This window comes from Aotus nancymaae, unplaced genomic scaffold (assembly GCF_030222135.1).
Source record: "Aotus nancymaae isolate 86718 unplaced genomic scaffold, 86718_ANA_hifiasm-v0.15.2.pri h1tg000049l, whole genome shotgun sequence".
Lineage (NCBI taxonomy): Eukaryota > Metazoa > Chordata > Mammalia > Primates > Aotidae > Aotus > Aotus nancymaae.
The window spans coordinates 11,032,216-11,056,077 of NW_026988463.1; the positions used below are offsets into that span (position 1 = coordinate 11,032,216).

The following is a 23,862-nucleotide window of genomic DNA, read 5'->3' on the forward strand; positions in this document are numbered from 1 at the left end:
CCTGGCATCAGGTGATCCACCCACCTCAGCCTCCCAAAGTGCTGGGATTACAGGCGTGAGCTACCTCACCAGGCGCCTGAATGTTTTTTTATGGCCTTTCTAAGGCCACTGACTTTGCCAATCACTGCACCTTAAAATATCACAGAGCTGCCACTTTGTTTTGTGTTTGTAGCATGATGGTAGATGTTGATGCCCAGTGATTGGCAAGGTGAAGCCATTGAATCGTAGGTGGCAGAGAAGGAGGTTTCAGTGGAGTTTGATTGCTCATGTAGTCATTGAAGAACCTTTTTGTGTCATAGGGACTTTTGCTTTCCTAGACCAGCAGTCTCCAACCTTTTTGGTACCAGGGACCAGTTTCATGGAAGACCATTTTTCCATGGACCACAGGGGAGAGAGAGTTTGGGGATGATTCAAGCATATTACATTTATGGTGCACTTTATTTATATTATTACATTGTGATATGTAATGAAATAATAATACAGCTCACCACAGTGTAGAATCAGTGGGAGTCCTGAGCTTGTTTTCCTGCAACTGGACAGTCCCATCTGGCGGTGATGGGAGACAGTGACAGATCATCAGGCATTAGATTCTCATAAGAAGCAGCGCAACCTAGATCCCTCGCATGCGTAGTTCACAACAGCGTTCGAGGTCCTTTAAGAATCTGATGCCGCCCATGATCTGACAGGAGGCGGAGCTCAGATGGTAATTTAGTGATGGGGAGTGGCTGTAAATACAGATGAAGCCCACTACTCAACTCCTGCTGTGCGGTACCAGTCAGTGGTCCAGTGGTTTGAGACGCCTGCCCTAGACCACCTCTTAACTATGGGGCAATGTTGTAATCGACAAGGGCACCCCGTGTTCATACATTTCATTCCTCGTAGGCTCTAGGTTTTAACACAAAATGCCATAGTTAGCTCTCTAAAACTACTGAGAAATGTTCATTTAACATGTAGTAAGCTCCAATAGGAAATGACAGTCATGACTGAGCTCGGCGGCGTTTATCCAATCCTAGCACTTTGGGAGGCCAAGGCAGGAGGATCACTTGAGGCCAGGAGACCAAGACCAGCCTGGGCAACATAGTAAGATCTTGTCTCTACAAAAAGATAATTATCTGGCCACGGTGGTGTGAGTCTGTAGTCCTAGCTACCATGGAGGCTGAGGCAGGAGGATCGCTTGAGCTCAGGACTTCGAGAATGCAGCGTGCTATGATCATGCTGTGGTACTCCAGCCTTGGCAACAGAGTAAGAACCTGTCTCAACAACAAAAAAAAAAAAAAAGAAAGAAAGAAAAAGGAAAGAAAATGACAAACATGAGCACACCCATCCATAAGATAAGCTCTTTACTTAATTTAAATGCTAATCAATAACTGCTATGCACTCATCTATTTTGGCAAATCATTGATTATAGACTCCAAAAATAAAAAGAATCTCAAAAACCATGGAGGAAAATTTAAGCTTGGGAAGAATTCTGTTCATCTTGTTGTTTCCCCAAGTCCCAAGGAGGAAACTGGTTTTCGTGAAGGAACATGTGGGTGCAGTGTGTTGACTCCCTCGATAAATGGCGCTATCTCATGCTGTTAAGTCACTAGGCGAGGATCCACCCTGAGCTTACCGTCAAGCTGGAGAGGGAAAGCTAGCACACGTGGCTTCTTCCTTGAGTGCTTCATGAAACAAGATGGGGTGTGAAAAGGGGGGACTGAAGAGGGATGGGTAACATGTGCACTGAATATAGGATGACGCATTGCAATTATGTCATATGGACAGTAAGTTCCCAAGGACCCATAAACTCCATCCTTCTCTGCATGTTCTGCCTTGTATCTCCAGCACATTTTCTGGTGCCTGGCATGTAGTAGCTACTCATTTTGTTAATATTTGCTGAATTAATGAGTGATCAGAGTTGTTTATAGAAAAGAACCTACCAGGGAAAGAATGGATGGGGTGGGTGATTTGGGAGAGGTGGGCTTTATAAGCCTTGAAGAATAGTTTGCTAAGATGAGAGAAAGGGAACAGGAATGGCTTTCTAGCCAACAATAATAAAAGCATAAATGTGGAGGTGAGAATGGGTATAATGAGGGTGGGAGGAGCCATTTTGGAGGGTTTGACTAGTATACAGTGGCAGGGAGCTCAGAGCCAGAGCTGAGCCCTTTGCTGCCTTACAGGAGTTGGGAATATGGGAGGGACTTTCTAAGAAATACTTTACAACATGGCACCCTCCCCAGCGGAAGCCAAGCCCCTTGAGGGTAGGGGGAGGAGAGGCCAATATTTAAAAGATGTATCTTATAACTGTATGTATAAATTATGTCATTTATTTTAAAATTTCCCCATTTTTTGATTTTACTTGATTGTTGTTGTTTCCATTCTTGTAGTTTTTGAGACTGTCACTCTGTTGCCCAGGCTGGAGTGCAGTGGCGCAATCTCGGCTCACCGCAACCTCTGTGTCCTGGGTAAAAGCGATTCTCCTGCCTCAGCCTCCTGAGTAGCTGGGATCACAGGTGCACACCACCACACCTGGCTAATTTTTTGTATTTTTAGTAGAGATGGGGTTTCGCCATGTTGGCCAGGCTGGTTTCAAACTCTTGATCTCAGGTGATCTGTCCATCTTGACCTCCCACTGTGATGAGGTTACAGGCATGAGCCACCGCGCCTGGCTGTGGTTTGTTTTTGGAAAGATGATACATCCAAATTCCAAAGCTGAACTTCTCCTGTCAACCTTGTGCGTTACACCCCTAGCTTCCCTCCCAAGGGACAATTACGGTTTCTAGTGTATGAGGTTTTGTTCTAGAGATAATTTTGCAAGTATAAGCAAATAGGTATCTATTTTATTCCCTAAGGGTTCTCCATAAATACTAGCATTCCATATATATACAAGTCTATATTTTGCCAGACAGTGATACATATCAGTGCATGTAGGAAGTTCTTGTTTCCTTTTTTTTAAATTTTGTTTTAATTTTTATTAAAAGTATTCATGCAGGTGGCTTAGAGTCAAGTAACTTTTGAAGGCTTGTTAAGAAAAATAGCCATCCTCTGCTAATTCTCAACTCCTTTGTTTTTTTTTTAATTTACCACCGTATCTCTAAAAAGAGCTTGATCTTAGTGCTGCAATCTTAATTTTGTTTTCAATTTCAGGTATAATCTCTTGACTTTTCTCCAGGAAAGATGAAATTTAACTCATTTACCTACTTCCTTGTTCCAGCATACATGCCTCATCTTGTAGAGTCTATATATAATTTTATCTTAATTTTGACAAACTCGGTGTTCAGAGTTTCCATTATTTGGACTATGTACATGCTATCTAGAGTTTATATTATTATGATTATGTAGATCTTATTCAAACCTGAGCTTTGCACTGCTTTGTGACTACTTTTCTTTTTTCTGTATCACCTGTTTTTTTTTTTTTGGAATTAGCAATTGCCTTTTTCCCCAACCTTGTTTTCTATGCATTTAACCACCAATTCTGCCCCAAATCCTCCTTCTAAATTAGTTAATCTCCTTTTAATATGGCCAGACATGTATTGGGGATCATACTGATACTGTCTCCTTGAAGGTGATCTCTGCTATAGCCTTCCGATCTGCCCTGGCCTTCTCTATAGCTAGTAACTGTCATATAGGATCATTTTCACCATCCTTGAAATTCCCTGTGATGCTTTCATAGTAGATTCTTTGTTTCTCAGTTTTCATGTCTTCCTCTTTCTTGCCTTACTCTCCTGCTTAAATTGAGCACTTCGTCCAGTAGTTTCTCAAGAAAGGATGTATGTTATCCTGAGGCATTGAAATCTTGCATATTTGAGAGGCTTGATGCTTCTCTAACACTTAAAGAATAGTTTAGCTGGGTGTAAAATTTCAGGCAAGCAAGTTGTTTTTGGAAAGTTATAAATAACTTTCTTGCCTGAGCTTTTTAAGGCGTTGCTTTGTTGCCTTCTAGCTTCAGTTTCAGTTTTGAGAAGATGAAACTCATTCTGATTCGTGTGTGTGTGTGTGTGTGAGTGTGTGTGTGTGTGACAGAGAGAGAGAGAGAGAGAGATTGATGATATTTACCTTCCTGGCTGAGAATATTCTTGATCCTTCATACATTACCAGTTTTTGTTTCTCCTCCTTCTCTAGAAACTTTTAGACTCTCTTTACCCCCTGTTCATGATGATGGGACTTGCTATGAGTCCTTTTTTATGCATTATGCTGAACACTTAGTGGCCCAATTAATCTATAAACTTGTGTCCATAAATTTATTTCTTCGATGCTTTCTTTCTCCCTGTGTTCTCTGTTTCTTTTTCCTAGAAGTCTTTTTATTTCCATAATGGAACTCCTAGATGGATCCTATAATTTTAATCTCTTTCTCTTGTTGTTTTCATCACCTTAATGTTTTTAATTCTATTGTATGGGTAACCCTTCCATTGTATTTTAAATGTCTGGTATATATTTTATTAAATTCCAAAAAATCTATTTTATTTTCTAAATGTTTCTTTCATATGACATTGTTTTTCTGTGGATGTGATATCCTGATTCTCAAAGGATATTTCATGCATAGTCACTTTTCTCCAAGATACATATTTTCCTATGTATTTGTTTTTTCTGTCTGTCATATTGGTGATTTCTTCAAATGTCTTGGGATTCTTGGCTATCCATTCATCTGGGATGCTTTAAGCATGGGATACCAAAGAGTTGATGGAAGCTCGGTGCTTGTAGGATGGGCTTGCTCATGTGCTTGGCTATAAGAAAGAGCTGAGTCACCCCATTAGGACCCTTCTGATTTGTCTTTCTGTCTTTTGTTCGTGGGCTAATCTGATTCTTCAGAGAAAGTTTGTAGAAGAATCTTCTGCCTGAAAGTTAAAGCTCTGTTTAGCATCATTTAGAGGGTTTAGTTGAGAATAAGTTGAGGGTTTCAAAATTTGGGATGAAATTTGTACATTACCTTCCTTCTTTCACTGTGGTTCCTGGTGTCCCCCAGGACAGAGACCCTCTGTTAAACCCTCACCAGAGACTAAATCCACCACCTTCTGTGGGGTGTGGGAAAGGCAGTCACTTGGCTTCAGGGAGTGTAGAAGGTATCCAAGGGGTCTGACAGTGCCTTATATTTCATCCAGTCCTTATGTTTTAATCTCCTCCTTGATCTTCTCTGCTAGAGTTCCCTGGTGTTGTCAGTTTCTGAGGTTTGGGGTAGAAATGGGGAACTCTGTGTTGAAATTAGGTCGTTTCTCACCTTTCCTTACTGCTGACTTAGACTTTTTTCTTGGCATCTTTTTTTTTTTTTTTTTTTTTGAGATGGAGTTTTGCTCTTGTTGCCCAGGCTGGAGTGCAATGGCGCGATATTGGCTCACTGCAACCTCCCCTCCCAGGTTCAAATGATTCTTCTGCCTCAGCCTCCCAAGTAGCTGGTATTACAGGCATCCACCACCACGCCCAGCTAATTTTTGTATTTTAAGTAGAGATGGGGTTTCACCATATTGGTCAAGCTGGTCTTGAACTCCTGACCTCAGGTGATCCACCCAACTCGGCCTCCCAAAGTGCTAGGATTACGGGTGTGAGCCACAGTGCCCGGCCTTTTTCTTTGTACTATTCAACACTTATCTTGTTCTCTGGCTTCCAAGGTGGCTTTGCTGTCCTCCCCTCTCGCGTTCTTTTTAAACTGCCTCATGTATTTTTACACTTTTTTTTTTTTTAAGATGGCGTTTCGCTCTTGTTGTGCAGGCAGGAGTGCAGTGTATTATATTTTTAGTAGAGATGGGTTGGCCAGGCTGGTCTCGAACTCCTGACCTCAGGTGATCCACCTGCCTCAGCCTCCCAAAGTGCTGGGATTACAGGTGTGAGCCACTGCGCCCAGTCTTTTTACACTTCTTCTTCCTTTTTTTTTTTTTTACTTTTCTTTTTTCCTTTTGTTTGGAGAATGGGGTCTTGTTATATTTCCTAGGCAGGTCTCGAACTCTTGGGCTAAAGCTATCCTCCTGCCTGTGCCTTCCTAAGAGCTGGGACTCCAGGCATGAGCCAACACGCCCAGCTAAACTGGTTCGTGTACTTTTGAAAAATCTTTTGCTGTTATTTTAGCAACGTTTAGGAAGGAAGAGAGCTAAATGCATGCACTCAACCTACCATCTTCTGATGGGAATCCGCTCGTGCCTTATTTCCCAAAGAAGCAATACTCATCATGGATTTTTATTATATGCTTCCTATAAGCTCAGGGCTTTTCAGAAATATTCTGTTAATCTCTACCGCAAACCTACGAGGTGGACAGGACCAGACTAGAAATTTTAAAATTAAGCCCTGAAACTATCATGGTGCAGGCATATGTCATCCAAAATAAAAACATTATTAAATTATAAAGTAAGGAAGGCTGACAAAATTGTTTCTGTTTTTGCTTTTTTTAGAGACAGGGTCTTGCTGTGTTGCCCAGTCTGGAGTACAGTGGTGCAATCATAGCTCACTGCAGCCTTAAACTCCTGGGTTCAGCAGTCCTCCTGCCTCAGCATGCCAAGCAGCTGAGACTACAGAGATGCAGTACCACACTCAGCTAATTTTTTTTTTAAAAAGTGTTTTTTGTTTTTGTTTTGAGACAGAGTTTCACTCTTGTCACCCAGGCTGGAGTACAATGGCACGATCTCAACTCACGGCAACTTCCACCTCCTGGGTTTAAGTCATTCTTCTGCCTCAGCCTCCTGAGTAGCTGGGATTACAGGCACACACCACCACGCCCAGCTAATTTTTATATTTTTAGTAGAGATGGGGTTTCACCATGTTGGTCTGGATGGTCTTGAACTCCTGACCTCAGGTGATCCACCCACCTCAGCCTCCCAAAGTACTGGGATTACAGGCGTGAGCCACTGGGCCTGGCCTTTTTTATTTTTGAGACAGGTTCTCCCTTTGTCACCCAGGCTAGAGTGCAGTGGCACGAACACGACTCACTGTAACCTTGACCTCCTAGGCTCCCGTGATCCTCTCACCTCAGCTCCCCAAGTATCTGGGACTACAGGCACGTAACACCACACATGGCTAATATTTATGTTTTTTTGTAGAGACAGGATTTCACCATGTTGCCCAGGCTTGTCTTGAACTCCTGAGTTCAAGTGATCCACCTACCTAGGCTTCCCAAAGTGCTGAGATTACAAGCATGAGCCACAGTGCCCAGTCAAAAAATAATTATTTATTTATTTATTTATTTATTTATTTATTTATTTTAGAGATAGGGTCTCACGGTATTGCCCAGGCTTGTCTCTTACTCCTGGCCTCAAGTGATCCTCTTGCCTTGGCCTCCCAAAGTGCTGGGATCATGGGCGTGAGCCACCACGCCCAGCCTAAAGTTGTTATTTTTCCCATGATGTTTACCTTGGTGGTGTTTATGAAATGGCAACTATGAAATTCTTCCTCGGCATATGTGCCTGTGTGGGTATGTCCTCAGCATGTGGGCTTACAAGGCTTGTTGGGAGATCCGACGCTAGGGCAGAAGCTTTTCTTAGCCCTCTTTTACAGCGGGGAAAACAGACTCAGAGCAATGGAGAATTGGCCAAAGGTTTGGTAAGTGTCAGAGCCAAATATACGCTTGCATTATCCTGACTCCAAAGCCAGAGCCCTGCTGGTCAGTCCAGGCCACTGAGCAGCCACAGGGGACTCCGCTGGCCCCCATGGGAGTCTGTCTACCGCAGAGGGTCTGTCTTCTTACATCTCAAGAGTGTTGACATCTCAAAGCATAGGAGGCTGGAGCTGAGTTCAATAAATGAACGTGATGAGTAGGAGAAAAGTGCCACTAAAGCCCTCCAGACAAGAACCACTTTAGAGCCCCTCCATAGGTCCCTGGGGTGTGGGAGGGGCAGGAAAGGCAGATAAGATTCCATTCTGAGCATCCGCACTCACTCACCCTGTGCAAGATAGTCAAGTCATGTTTTATCCTCACCTCATTAGCAACAAATGGCCACTCTCAGGGGATTAGAAAAAGAAACATAGCCAGCCTTTATCAGCCTGGGGCTCTTGGCTGAGTCCTCTCTAAGCTTAAGACAACTCTGCGGGTAGAGTGATCCCAACGACTTTCTCTACTTTGCAAGTTCCCACACTCAGCTGTATCTTCCTGTGATTGGCAGCCCCCTGGGGGCTAGTTCCTGCTTACCCACCTCCCCTGAGGCTGCTCCCCAATAGAGGCAGAGCAAGGAAGGGCGCTGATGTCCATGGGGCCCCTGTGATAGGTCCTGGGCTCACTGCTCTATAAATCTCAATTACTTGGTCCCCGCCAGCACCACACAGGGTGGGTGGCAGCCTCCGCATTTGGTAGATGGGGAAAACTCAGCACACTGAGTGACCTGGCCCCAGAACTGAGTCGAACCTGGGGACCCAGCTCCACTGCCCTCAGAATCTTTCTCTTCTCTCCAAGGTAGCGTGGTATGGACAGTGTAGTACTCTTGTCCCCATATAACAGAAGAGGAAACTGAGGCCCCCAGAAAGCTAAGGGACTAGCACAGGCCTTGTGTCTTAGTCTGTTCAGGGGCTATATGATATGTTTATCATCGACTGGGTGGCTTTTAAACAGATATTTGTTTCTTGTGGTTCTGGGGGCTGGGAAGTCCAAGATCAAGCTTGGTGTCTGGTGAGAGCCTAATGGTGCTTTCTCTCTGTGTCTCACGTGGTGCAAGGGACCTGCTAGCTCTCTGGGTCTTTTAGAAGGATACTAATGCCGTTCATGAGAATGGGTCCCTCAGGATCTCATCACCTCCCAAAGGCCCGCCTCCTAATATCATCACTTTGGGAGTGAGGATGCCAACATATGAATTTGTGGGGAGACATGAACATTGAGACTGTAACACCTGGTAATCAGAAAGGACTTGAACTTGGTCCAATATCCCGTCCTCCTGATTCAAAATCACTGCTGTCTATAACCTCTTCCCTAGGTCACTATTTTAGATAATGGTGATGATTAAGATTATATTAATGGCAATTATTAAGCTCTTAAATGTGCCATGGGAGATTTTAACCTTTTTTGAATCCAGTCTCATTCAGTTATCTTCACAACCTTGAAAGGTCTGGATTTTTAGGAAACAGGCCCTGGGGGCAGAGGTGACTAAGAGGTGGAGCCAAGAAGTCATCCCCAGCTGTTTCCCTGCAGAGGCAGTGCTGCTACAGACACTCCAGGGAGGGGAACAGCCACATGCTTCTTTGTCTCCTGTGGATTTTGCAGTGGCTGTCAGCTCTGTGTCTGGCCTGTTTGGAAATGACAGGGACAGTGGCTCTGTGGGTCTGGCTCAGTCTTTACGGAGGTACTAGGAGTAGCTGTTTGGTGCTCTGACTTACTACAAAAAGTTCACCTTTTTTTTGGTACCCAGGGAAGGGAAAGAGCAAAGGAGAATTATTAAATAATAATAATAATAATAAAGTAAATATTGGCTGGGCGCAGTGGTTCACATCTATAATCCCAGCACTTTGGGAGGCTGAGGCAAGCAGATCATGAGGTCAGGAGATCGAGACCATGCTTGTCAACATGATGAAACCCCGTCTCTACTAAAAATACAAAATTTAGCTGGGTGTGATGGTGTGTGCCTGTAATCCCAGCTACTAGGGAGAACAAGGCAGGAGAATCCCTTGAACCTGGGAGGTGGAGGTTGCAGTGAACCAAGATCACGGCACTGCACTCCAGCCTGGGCAACACAGCGAGACTCTGTCTCAAAAAAAAAAAAAAAAAGGAAATATTAAATTGCATGAGGGATATACTTAAGGGAGTGAACTCGAAAAGCCCCAGCTGACACTTGGGGACAACTTCCTTGTTTGCTTTGTTTTGTTTTTTTTGAGACAGGGTCTCACCCTGTTGCTCAAACTGGAGTGTAAGGTGTGATCTCAGCTCACCAGAGCCTCAGCCTCTCCAGGCTCAGGCGATCCTCCCACCTCAGCCTCCAGAGTAGCTGGGTTATAGGCATGCACCACCACAGCCGGCTCATTTTTGTATTTTTTGTAGAGGTGAAGTTTTGCTATGTTGTCCAGGCTGGTCTTGAACTGATCTCAAATGATTCACCTGCCTCGGCCTCCCAAAATGCTGGGATCACAGGCATAAGCCACAGTGCCTGGCCAGCACCTTCCTTGTTAAATTGCATGTGTCAGGCACCTCCCTCACTGTCCTCCCAGCCTCTGGAGAGTCTGGTTCCCCGTTTCCTTGTTGATCCAATGGTATTTTTTTCATGAGACGCCCTTGCTCTGTTGCCTAGGCTGGAGTGCAGTGGTGCACTCATAGCTGACTCCAGCCTCCAACTCCTGGGCTCAAGCAATCTTCCCCTCTCAGCCTCCCAAGTAGCTGGGACTACAGGCGCACATCATCATACCTGGCTAATTTTTTTTTTTGAGATGGAGTCTCACTCTGTGGCCCAGGCTGGAGTGCAGTGGCATGATCTTGGCTCACTGCAACCTCTGTTTCCTGGGTTCAAGCGATTCTCCTGCCTCAGCCTCCTGCGTAGCTGGGACTACAGGTGCAGCCCTCATGCCCAGCTAATTTTTGTGTTTTTAGTAGAGGTGGGGTTTCACTGTGTTGGCCAGGTTGGGCTCGAACTCCTGACCTTGTGGTCCACCTGCCTCAGCCTCCCAAAGGGCTGGGTTTACAGGCATGAGCCACTGTACCTAGCCCACACTTGGCTAATTTTTAAATTTTTTTAGAGACATGGTCTCATTATGTTGCCTAGGCTGGCGTTGAACTCTTGGCCTCAAGCAATCCTCCTGCCTTGGCCTCCCAAAGTGCTGGAATTATAGATGTGACCCACCACACGCGGTCATCTAACAGTATTGATTGAGGACCTACTATGTGCCACAGAGTAGGTCCTATGTTGTCATAGACAGAGCCTAGTGTGTGTATGTGTAAATATGAATTGAATCATCCTACAGCTAGCTGCTAAGAAGAAGAGGTCCAGGGAGAGGGGAGGTGCACGCCTGGGGGCCTTGGGAGGACAGAGGAGGCCTCCTTGGAAGGTGACCTGTGAGCTTGACTAAGAAACTTGATACAGGTTCCACGAGGCTGCTGGGGCTGGAGTAGAGAGGAGGGGGAGAATGTAGGAGGTAGGAGTGGAGGCCCAAGAGGGAGAGACTGGTTTCCCTGCCTACACCCCTTCACTGCCAGTTCTGCTTTTATGTTTGTTTTTTTTTTTTTTTGAGACAGAGTCTCATACTGTCGCCTGGGCTGGAGTACAATGGGGTGATCTTGGCTCACTGCAATCTCCGCCTCCCGGATTCAAGCAATTTTCCTGCCTCAGCCTCCCGAGTAGCTGGGACTACAGGCACACGCCACCATGCCCAACTAATTTTTTGTATTTATAGTAGAGACAGGATTTTGTCATGTTGGTCAGGCTGGTCTCTATCTCCTGACCTTGTGATCTGCCCACTTCAGCCTCCCAAATGACTGGGATTACAGGCATGAGCCACTGGGCTCAGCCTTACTTTTTTATTTATTAGATTTTTTTAGAGACAAGGTTTCACTCTGACACCCACGTTAGATTGCAGTGGCGCAATAATGGTTCCCTGTAACTTTGAACTCCTGGGCTCAAGCAGTTTTCCTGCCTCAGCCTTCTAAATAGCTGGGACTACAGGCACACACCTCTGTGCCCAGCTAATTCAAATAAATTTTTTCAGGCTGGGCTTGGTGGCTTATGCCTATAATCCCAGCACTTAGGGATGCCAAGCTGGGTGGATCACCTGAGGTTGAGAGTTTGAGACAAGTCTAACCAACATGGAGAAACCTGGTCTTTATTAAAAATACAAAATTAGCCAGGTGTGGTGGTGCATGCCTGTAATCCCAGCTATTCAGGAGGCTGAGGCAGAAGAATCACCTGAACCCAGGGGGCAGAGGTTGTGGTGAGCCGGGATTGTGCCACGGCACTCTAGCCTGGGCAACAAGATCAAAACTGCATCTCAAAAAAAAGAATTTTTCATAGAGCTGGAGGTATCACTTTGCGTGTCAAACCCTTGGCCTCAAGCTTTGTATCTGGCCTGTCCTCAGCCTCCCAAAGCACTGGGATTACAGGCATGAGCTCCTATGCCCAGCCCAGTTCTGCTTTTAAAATACCAGGACTTCCTGCAGGTTTGGAAAATACCCCTGTTGGGTTGCAGCACAGGCCTTCAAAGTATCTCTTCCTACTCAGCATCTCATCCTAACCAACTCTGCCGGGGGAGTAGAGTGGGGAGATGAAGGCTGGGAAAAGAGAAGAGCCCTCACTTACAGAGCGGCTTAGGGCACGGGCCCTGGAGCTGGGTTCAGCTCCCAGCTCAGCCAGGGCTGTGACTTCGTGCCTCAGTTTCCCCACTTGTCCCATGAGGATGATGACTGTGCCTACTCCAGTTTGGGCAGTGTGTGGGGACACGGTGCATGGACAAGACAATTTCAGCAGGCATTAGTGGTCATCTGCCCGGGACCCACTGTCGAGGGCCATGTGGTGGCCACGTTCACAGTCACGTCACAGCAGATCTGGAACCTCTGGCATCCGCCTTTGCACAGGGCATTAGGTAGAGGGCTGCTTTTCTGCACACAGTGGAGGCTGAGACTTTTCTTCTTTACTAGCCAGGGGTATTGATGGCCCTGCAGAGACAGGGCATTGACTACCTCTCACTGGGTCCCCCAGCCGCCTGGCGCCAGAAAGGATGGACACAGCGAGTCTGTGTCTGTGCTCAGTCCCGGCTGGGTTTTCTCCTTTTATGGTCAGCCTGCACTGCGCTGGCTCCCCAGCCAGAATCCACGAGCTTATGTTTGGGCTTGGGCTGAAATAGCTGGTCTGTGGGGAACTGGGTACCTCCTGGGAGTCCTCAGGACTGCAGCAGGGGGAGGAACGGCTGAAGCCCTTTATCTTCTCAGGAAACACGCCTGGGGCCTTGCACATCCAAGGCTGGGCAGGGAGTCTGGGAAGGAGGAGGGGAGAGAGGCACGTTTAAGGCTGGGGTGGGAGGTGACACAAGCCCTGGGTATCTGGACTGGGAAGCTCAGCCCCAGGCAGCAGCCCCAGGCAGCAGCCCCCAGCTCCAGCCCTGGCAGGCTCCAGCCCTGGCAACCTCCAGGAGCGCTAGGCACTGTGTCCCTGCCCACTTCGGAGCTTCTGTCCCAGGCCCTCTGCTTGGGATGCTCTGCTGCTACCTCTCCCCGGGAGATTTCTACACATCCTTCTTAATGACACTGAGTGGTCACCTCTGCCGTGAAGCCTTCCTGTCTTGCTCAGGGAGTGTAAAAAAAAAACAAAAAACTTCATGTCAGTAGCACTTGGGGTGCACACCCATCTGAATGGCTATGAGTCTGTAAGATATAAGTCTCATATCTTACAGTCATTTATTTGCCCAGCTGACTCCCACCCTCAGTCGTGAGCTGCTCAAAAGCAAGGGTAAACAAGGCATGCAGCCAGGTGCATTGGCTTCAGCCTGTAATTTCAGTTACCTGGGAGGCCGAGGTGGGAGGATCATTTGAGGCCAGGAGTTTGAAACAAGCCTGGCCAATATGGTAAGGCCCTGTCTCTACAAAAAAATGAAAACATTGACCAGGCATGGTGATATGCACTTGTGGTCCCAGCTGCTCAGGAGGCTGAGATGGGAGGATCACATGAGCCCAGGAGTTTGGAGTGAACTATGATCATGCTACTGCACTCCAGCCTGGGCATCAGAGTGAGACCTCATCTCTTAAAAAAGAAAGAAAGAAAGAAAAAAAAAGCAGATCTTACTGACTTTTGTGGTTTCAGTACCTGGGTCAGGACTCGTTTGCTGAGTGAATATGTGAACACATAAATATGCATTTTCCATTGCTTCTACCTCAGTTGCTTCTCTGAGCCGGAGAGCAATTGAAATCAACAAGCATTTCCTGAGCACCTACTGTGTGTCAGGCATAGTTCTTTGTACCCGGGATCAGGCACAGCCCTTGACCTTCAGGAGCTCCTGGGTCCATGGGAAAAGCATTAAAAACAAACAATTCTGTAATTATTGGGAATCAGATAGACCTGCGTGAAGGGGAAGGAGTCAGATTTATAACCATTCAGAGGTGGTATAAAATGAACATCATTTTTTAAAAAGCTTTATGTGGTATAGTTTAAATAAATTCATGTCAAAGATACAATTCACACCTAAATTATATTGCAGTGATGGCTGCATAACCATCTAAATTCACGAGTAGTTTACATCGTTATGCAGCCATCACTGCAATGTGATTTTATATTTCTATCATCCCCCAAAGAAATCTTGTGCACATTTTTTATCACTCCATATTCCTACCCCCAGCCCCGGGCAGCCACGAACTCACTAAGCTACTTTCTGTCTCTATGGATTTGCCTATTCTGCAAATGTCATATAAATGGAATCACATGTGACCTTTTGTGGCTGACTTCTTTTTTCATTTGTTTGTTTGAGATGAAGTCTCACTCTGTTTTCCAGGCTGGAGTGCAATGGCATGGTCTTGGCTCACTGCAACCTCCGCCTCCCCAGTTTAAGTGATTTTCCTGCTCAGCCTCCCAAGCAGCTGGGACTACAGGCACCTGCCACCACACCTGGCTAAGTTTTGTATTTTTAATAGAGACAGGGTTTCACCACATTGGCCAAGCTAGTCTCAAACTCCTGAACTTGTGATCCACCTGACTAGTCTGGTGCTGGGGTTACAGGCGTGAGCCACCGCGCCTGGGCAGCCTGCTTCTTTGACTTAGTATAATATTGTCAAGGTTCATCCACATTGTATGATGGATTCGTACTTTTTTTTTTTTTTTTTTGAGACAGGGTCTGTCTCTATCATCCCAGCTGTACAGTGGCACTGTCTTGGCTTACCACAACCTCCACCTCCTAGGCTCAAACCATGGTCCCACCTCAGCCTCCTGAGTAGCTGGGACCACAGGCACATGCCACTATGCCTGGGAATGTTTGTATTTTTTTGTAGAGACAGGGTTTCGCCATGTTGCCCAAGCTGGTATCAGACTCCTGGGCTCAATTAATCCACCCACCTCGGCCTCCCAAAGTGCTGGAATTCCAGGCATGAGCCACGGCACCCGGTCATACGGTCCTTTCTTTTTGTGGCTGAATACTGAATCCCATTGTCTGGGCAGACCACCTTTCATTCATCCATTTACCCATTCATGGACATTTGGTTGTTTCTACTTTTTGCATATTATGGATAATGAAAGTAGCATAATTTTTACCAATATGGAAAAGAAAAACTCTGCAGGCCAGATCATGGATAGATGGTCCATTACCATTCCATATAATCTGTACCTTTTCCCGAAAAAATGTTTTGAGACATTTGTTAATTAAGGATCACAATGATGATAATTGCTAAAATACAGAGAACCTTTGGACCATGGGAGCCAGTAGGCCTTGTGACCCTCATGTTTATAGAATTAGAGAAACGCATCATTTTCTCAAAGGACTTTTCCTCCATCTGCTGAAAGATTATTACAATAAATACACACATCTACAGTGACCAGTGTGAATAGTTTCTGCATAGAGTTATGCAGTGTACAACATGCACCACTGTCCATGGCCATCCTGCAGGTAGAGAGTAAAGTGGAAAGGTCACCAGCTCAGCTCTAGAAAAGTGCAGAGTTAGAGAAGATAGCATGGAAGAGTTGACTCCCAAGATGACGTTTCACATACAGATTAGGGTATATACACAAAGAACCAAAAAGGTACTCAAACTAAAATTTGTGCAGGAATGTTCATGGCAGCACTGTGCAGAACAGCCAAAAGGTGGAAATAACCCAAATGTCCGTCAACTGTTGAATGGATAAACGAAGTACAGTCTATCCATGCAATGTGATACGACTCAGCCACAAATAGGCGTGAAGTCTGGGACCTGCTGCAACAGGGATTAACTCCAGCCACGTGCTAAGTGAAGGAAGCCAAACACAAGAGGCCACGCATGGTATAATTCCATTTATGCCAAAATAGCTAGAATAGGTAAGTCCCTAGAGACAGAAAGCAAATTGGTGGTCGGCAGGGTTTACAGGGGTATGACTGATGAACAGGTACAGGTTTTCATTTTGGGGGTGACAAAGTATTTTAGAAGTAGATAGAGGTGGTAGTTACGTAACATTGTGAATGTACTAAATGCCCCCAAATTATTCACTTTTTTATCTTTTTATTATTTTCTGAGACACAGACTCCTTCTGTCACTCAGGCTGGAGTGCAGTAGCGTGATCTCGGCTCACTGCAACCTACACCTCCCTGGTTCACAAGATTCTCCTGCCTCAGCCTCCTGAGTAGCTGGGGTTACAGTTGTACACCACTGTATCCAGCTAATTTTTGTATTTTTGGTACAGATGGGGTTTCACCATGCTGGTCTCGAACTTCTGACTTCAGATCTGCCTGCCTCAGCCTCCCAAAGTGTTGGGATTACAGGGATAAGCTACCACACCTGGCTTGAATTATTCACTTTAAAATGGTTCCTTTTTTTTTTTTTTTTTTTTTTTTTTGAGGTGGAATTTCACTCTTGTTGCCTAGGCTGGAGTGCAATGGTGTGATTTTGGCTCACCACAACCTCCGCCTCCTGGGTTCCAGTGATTCTCCTGCCTCAGCCTCCCAAATTGCTGCGATGACAGGCACCCACACCACCTCTGGCTAATGTTTTGTACTTTTCGTAGAGACAGGGTTTCTCCATGCTGGCCAAGCTGGTCATGAACTCCTGATCTCAGGTGATCCACCCGCCTCAGCCTCCCAAAGTGCTGGGATTACAGCCATGAGCCACCATGCCCAGCCTAAAATGGTTCATTTAATGCAGTGTAAATTTCACTTCCATGAAAAAAAGAGAATGGATTAGGCTGGAAGAGAAGGGGTGGTGGCTGCCCCGGGCGGAAAAAATCGCCTGTGCAAAGGAAGGAAGGGGTGAAACTGCTTTGTACAGAGAACACTGCTTTTGAGTCCCACACAAGCTCAGGCTTGGGGAAGGAATCAGATAAAAAGTTGCAGGATCTCAGAGTTCCCTGTTTTCCACGTGGGTTGGCAAACAGCACCCACATGGAGATCTTCTGCTCGTAAGCAGTGCCCTGCAAGCTTCCCACGCCTGGAGGCGGTGTGTTTCCGATGGGAACATCAGGCCAGAGGTCTCCCTGCATCCCCCAGCTTGGAGCCATGCTGGCAGCTCCCAGGCCTTCCCCTGGAGCCTGCTCCCTCTCCTGGGGAGTGTGTGAACATCTGAGCCTATAAATCTCTCCTGCTGTGGGCTTGAGGATTCACAAGGCTGCCGGGAAAACCTACCTCTCTCCCTGAAATAGGGGATCAACATCGCCTATCTGTCCGTCCATCTCAAAATCTTTCCTTAAGATAGTAGTAGAGGTTGTCTGGGCCGGTCCCAGGAGGTTCTCTCTGCCTGGGTTCTAATTGCTGGGTACCTGGTTCTTCCGTCCTTTACCTCTTTTAAAATGTCATTTTTTAGCACTTTGGAAGGCTGAGGTGGGCAGATCACCTGAGGTCAGGAGTTTGAGACCAGCCTGGCCAACATGGTGAAACCCCGTCTCTAGAAAAAATGCAAAAATTAGCCGGGCGTGGTGGCATGCGCCTGTAGTCCCAGCTACTCAGGAAGCTCAGGTAGGAAAATTGCTTGAACTCAGGAGGCAGAGGTTGCAGTGAGCCAAGATTGAGCCACTGCACTCCAGTCCAGGTGACAGAGCAAGACTATCTCAGGAAAAAAAAAAAAAAAATTTTTTTAAACTGGTTTCCCATTTTGTTATGTCCTCGAGTGAATTTCTCCCCGAGTGGAAGCTGAAGGTGGAAGCTGAAGGTCTCTCTCCAGAGTATAATGGATTGCTTTCTTCCTGTTTCTTTTCTTTTCTTTTTGAGATGAAGTCTTGCTCTGTCACCCATTTAGTGCAATCTCAGCTCACTGCAAACTCTACCTCCCTCCCAGGTTCAAGCAATTCTTCTGCCTCAGCCTCACGAGTATCTGGAATTACAGGCGCGCACCACCATATCTGGCTAATTGTTTGTGTATTTTTAGTAGAGATGGGGGTTCACCATGTTGCCCAGGCTGGTCTCAAACTCTTGACCTCAGGTGATCCACCTGCCTTGGCCTCCCAAAGTGCTGGAATTATATATGTAAGAGCCGCCGCTCCCAGCCTGTTTTCTTCCTGTTTTTTTCTTGGAAGGAGATGTCCCCAGAAGATGAGTGTGGGTGACTTGAGGAGGGTGAAGAATGCATTGGTGAAAGCAGTCCTTGGAATCAGGCAGACCCTGAGCGTGAATCCACCTAACCCTTACTAGCCGTGTGACTATTAGTCCCTGTGGTTGCCATCACGACGACCACTAAGGTGGTGGCTTAAGACCACAGGCATTTATTCTCTCACTGTCCTGGAGGTCCAGAGGTCTGAAATCGAGGCATCAGGAGGATTGGTCCTCCCAGGTACTCTGAGGGAGACTCCGTCCCCTGCCTCCTCCCTGGCTTCTGGTGGCTGCCAGCAGCCCTTGGTGTCCTTGCCTGTGGGTAGTGACTCACTCCACCCTCCGTCTCCTTCACATGATGCTCTCCCCTGTGTCTCTAATCTCCTTTCTCTCTCTCTCTCCTTTTTTTCCCTTTTCGCTCTTGTCGCCCAGGCTGGAGTGTAGTGGCACAATCAGGGCTCACTGCAAACTCCGCCTCCTGGATTGAAGCAATTATCCTGCCTCAGCCTCCTGAGTAGCTGGGATTATAAGCGTATACCACCACACTCGGCTAATTTTTGTACTTTTAGTAGAGATGGGGTTTTGCCCTGTTGGCCAGGCGGTCTGGAACTCTTGAACTCAAGTGATCTGCCTCCTTGGCCTCGGCCTCCCAAAGTGATGGGATCACAGGGGTCAGCCACCACGCCCGGCCTGCCTATTTTTAAATGTGCCGCTGTGTGAACACACCAGAACTGAAACTCCAGAGTTGACTAGTCTTTAGGCCTTGTGTCCTGAGGATTTCATTCAACCGGGCCACCCAGACATCCACCTATAATCCAGGGGAAGAGGGAGAATTGACTGGAGGTGGACGTAGGATCTGAGGAAGCTGCGCATCTCCAATCAGTTCTCTCTCTCTCCAGATTTCAGATGGAAGAAAGACCCGTCTCTTTCATCTTGCCCTGGGGTGGGGCAGACCTTCTCTGTGTAATGTAAATCCCCCTACCTCCATTTGTGGTCACTACTGCCCTCTCTGTCCCACAGTGATACACAGTCATGGCCTTCATCGGTCCCATCCATCCATCCATACATACATAGATATATACATGCATAGATCTGTCTGTCCATCCATCTATCCATCCATCCCACTCATTCACCCACCCATCCACTCTATCCTCCCTCCCATTCACCCACTCATCCACCCGCTCATCCACCCACTCATCCTCCCACTCATCCTTCCCTCCTTCCATCCAATCATCCACCCAGCCATATACCCACTCACCTACCCACCTACCTATCCATCTACCCTTCCTTCCTTTCTTCTATCTATCCATCTGTCCATCCATCCATCCATCCATCCTTCTTTCCATCCATCCATCCACTTACCCACCCAGCCACTCATCCATTTATCCTCCTGTCTCTCTATCCATCTGTCCATCCTTCCATCCAGCCACCTGTCTACCTATTCACCCAGCCACCCATCCATTTATCCTACCATCCATTTGCCTATCTATCCATTCTCCCATCCACCTACCAGTCTACCCATTCAGCCGCCCATCTGTCTACCCATTCATCCATCCATCCATCCATCCACCCACTTATCCTCCCACAAATCTATCCATCCATCCTTTCATCCTTTCTTCCTTTTTTCTGTCCACTTATCCGTCTACCTGTCCTTCTATCCTGCCACCTATCTACTCATCTATCCATTTGTTCATCCATCCTCCCATCCATTCATCCATCCATCTTCCTACCCATCTGCCCATCCACCCACGCACCTACTCACCTACTCATCTACCTATCCACCCACCCATCCACCCTCCCATCCATCATTCAGTTCATCCGTCCCCCACCCATCCATCTAGCTACTCATCCACTCACCCTTCTCTTCACCCATCTACCCTTCCATCCAGCCATCCTCCCATCCATCCACCCATCCATCCATCCATCCATCCATCCAACAAGTTTAATTCAGCATCCACTCTCTATCTGCCAGGTACTAGAGATACAATGTTAAACCAAGCCTGGGAGGTTTTTGATGAAATGAAGCTCGTTAGCGCTGAGCACTGTGATAGCAGGACTGAAGCCAGGGAGTGGATTTAAGAAATGCTTGCCACTGTGGGTTTGCCTTCCACCAGATACGATGCTGTGATTTCTACATTATTAGGTGACCGTTGAAAGTGTTAGTAACTGTTCTCAGATCTCTCTCTGGGGAGGAAATGAGTCCTCAGAGCCTGGCTCCACCTCAGAGGCCTCTTTAAGAGTAGAAGGTGATGGGTCATGTCTGCTTAATCACGTCTAATTCTTTGATGCCCTCTGTATCCTTTGGGTTTCTCTGGTGGTAAACAACAGAGACTGATTGTGTCATGTAGCAGAGGAAAGGGATTTGTGGGGGAGTATGGAGGAGCTCACGAATGCAGTGGGAAGACTAGGAATCAGGCTTGGAAAATGACAGAGACTAGGGCTGCTTGGGCCTGAGGGCAGACAGGAAGTCCCCCTCAGAGCTCTGTCCACCTGCTGTGCTTCCCTGTCCTTCACTGAGTCTGGAGTTTTAGGCCAGAGAGTCCGACCAATGCAGACTGGAACACATTCTTACCTCTTCATTGAAGGTGCTTATGGGGAAGTCCCACTAAGACTGTACATGGTGGCAGAGGTGACAAAACCTCAAGGACCACAGGATGCCTCTGGAAGAAGAGGAAATGGATGCTGGATTTACAGGAAACACAGTACTATATTACAGTTTAAGGAACTGAGGCATGGAGTTCAAGAATATTTGCCCAAGGCCACAGAGCTGAGAAGTGGCTAAGTGGCACCCCGATCTGTGTAGATCAAGCATCTGTGTTCTGTCCCTAACCTAATCCGGGTGGGGTGGGCCTCCCGGGACACCCCCAGAGCTGATGTGGCTGGATGCTGATGACTCCTGGGTCAGTCAGGCTCCAGTATCTTTCTGGGGCTTCTTCTGGGACTTTGGGGCTGCCCCTTTGGCTCTGGTCTTGGCCCCTGTGGCCTGGGCAATGAGCCCAGCTGGCCTGTTGTCACCCCAGTGGGGCCGGCATGAAAGAGCTCTATGTTGATATCCACTTGGAGTGGCTGGCAGAATACTAGGAAAAGTTAAAGATTGTAATCTCAAACCTTTTAGAAGGCCACGAGGTTTTACTGAGGCCTGCTGAAGGCAGCCGCCTCATTGAACATTAGCATAGGAAAGAGCTCGAGATGATCAAAGGCCTTCCCAGGGAAAGTCTGTTTACTCCACGTCTGGTCTCTACTCTGTTTACTTCGGTAAATGTTGTGCTGGGTGGTCCTCTCAGGGGAAGATCAAAGAGGAATTACCTGTTAATAGTGTTTACTCTGGGCTCCAAACCAAAAACTTTTATCAGTGATAAAACCATTCTCTTACCCATGTTAATTATCCACAGTGTGTTCACTTAGAACCTCTGTTGTAAAATCTACAGAATAAAAGTGTGGATGAACACAGAGTCTGGGTCGGTTGATTCCATTTCACCCTCTGAAAGCAGCCCACAGCCATCCCTAGGTCACTGAAATCACTGAACCAGGTGTGAGAGTGCATTCATTCATCCTTTGGAGAGCCAGGGTCTGCAGGCCAGATTCCACAGGTGACCCATGGCTCAGTTTTAGAGGGAGGGCCCTGGGAGGAGCCACGTCCACGCCCTTAGCTCAGAGCTCCTAATTCATGGCTCTTTTTTCTTTCTGTTTGCAGATCGGGAGGACCAGTCCATCCTATGCACGTAAGTGGAAGCGCTTTTTATTCTGTTTTGTTTTGTTTTGTTTTTTTTGCGTCGAGATCCAGCCTGTGAAAGAAAAGATCCATGAGTGCAGAGATCTGATTTGTTCACCGTTCCAAGTGAACTTTCCTTATACCTGGCACAGTGTAGATGCTCCTTTAACATTTATGACATAGGTTCTCCTGCAGAGGCAGGCAAACTTAAACTCTTTTTTTTTTTTTTTGAGACGGAGTCTTGCTCTGTTGCCCAGGCTGGAGTGCCGTGGTGCGATCTCAGCTCATTGCAACCTCTGCCTCCCAGGTTCAAGTGATTCTCCTGCCTCAGCCTCCTGAGTAGCTGGGATTACAGGTGCGCACCACCATGCCTGGCTAATTTTTGTATTTTTAGTAGAGACAGGGTTTCACCATGCTGGTCAGGCTGGTCTTGAACTCCTGACCTCGTGATCCGCCTGCCTCGGCCTCCTGAAGTGCTGGGATTACAGGTGTGAGCCACCATGCCTGGCCCAGATTTAAACTCTTAATGACACCTGGTATCATTTGGTTCTATACCTCTCCTCCTTCTAAAAAAACTAGCATTTGTTGATCATGTACTGTGTGCTAGGACTTGAACTATACATTTTATATGCAGAATCTCATCTAATTGCATAACAGCCATCTTCATTGATAGGGAAGATGTTAAACTCTCACTTCAATATTTCACAGTTATCAAGCCACTAACACATCAGTGCCATATTAGGTGATTGGTATCACTGTTTCTTTGAAGACCTAGGTACATAGAAAATTTCAGAATCATTTCAGAATCATTCAGAAAATTTTCACTATTGTATTACATGCAAGAAACAGGTATTTACTTAATATATATTGTTGATTCACTGACATTGAACTCATAGCCAACGGCCCTGTGACTGATGCCTGGATGAAGTTTATCTGATGTGTCTTTCTTACATAATGGATGCCACAGCCTTACTGTAACTTAGAAACATGAGCCAACACTTTATCACTGTGCTGGGGGCATTTTTAATGTGTGCTGCCAAAGCAAGCACATCTGAGAGGACATTTTAAGCTGCAAGATAACTAACAAAAAGCCCCAAAATACAAAAAATGGTGGCACTAAATACACTACAAAAAGGACACTTGTTTACAGTATGAGAGTTGAAACTAGAAGGTAGAGCATTGCCCTGTTCAGCCTTAGCTGGGAACATGTGCATTGGGGGAATCAGATTTTTTCTGCTCTGCACATGTTCACAAATGACCACAAAAGTATCATGAATATTGATTTGGGGGCTGCAAATAAGTTTTAGCAAGTGGGTGAGTTTGCAAATACAGAATATGTAAATAATGAGGATAGGCTGTGTATATATGTTTATATAAAATAATATATAATATGTATTTTATATATATTTAACATATTTATATTCATATATATATTTAATATATTTATATTCATATATATATTTAAGGTCTAGAAGCAACTAAAGCTATAATCAACAGGGGTTAGTTAAATAAAATATAGCTTTTCTAGCTAGCCACTACAAAGAGTGAGGCTGATCTACTTATGCTCAGAGAGAACGCTCTTAATGTTGAGTGGAAAACAAAAGGGCAAACCAGCATATGCACAATGCACAAGAGTGGGAATGTGTAAACATACATATGTTTTCTATTTGAATAAAATTTTCTGAAAGGACAATTAAAAACTAGTAATAAGAATTGCAGATGGTGATGGATGCTAGGATGGCGGTGAACTGTACTGAGAGAATATTGAGATAATCCATGATAAGTTTGGGGTTGATGTAGATAGAAAACCCAGAAACAATAAAACAAAGGCAATTATAAACTCCAGGAAAAAACGAAAGTTGGGATGGAAGGAGGAGTAATCACGCTGGACTAAGGAGGCCAGCTGTGCAAATTTGGAGTATTTATCTAACTAGAATAACTACCTGTGATGGAATTGGCTCTGTGGGGAAAAGGAAGAGGATTAGATGGAGCTGAATTCTCATCTTCCATGGTAGGAATCAAACATTGGACGTTTAAAATGAGTAGTCTGGAACTAGAGATATCATGGTACCTAGGTATGTGGACATAAATGCTACAACAAC

The 23,862-nt window shown here is 46.0% G+C and overlaps 1 protein-coding gene across 5 annotated transcripts in view; it reads left to right on the forward strand.

Annotated features, from left to right (window-relative positions):
* Positions 1-23,862, forward strand: part of MYH11 (myosin heavy chain 11) — a 164,371-nt gene that overhangs the window by 42,923 nt on the left and 97,586 nt on the right. For all 5 annotated transcript variants that reach the window (XM_064362464.1, XM_064362466.1, XM_012477419.3 and 2 more), the window contains one exon: positions 21,743-21,770. In XM_064362464.1, the coding sequence (XP_064218534.1) occupies positions 21,743-21,770 (28 nt within the window). The remainder of the gene's footprint in view (positions 1-21,742; positions 21,771-23,862) is intronic.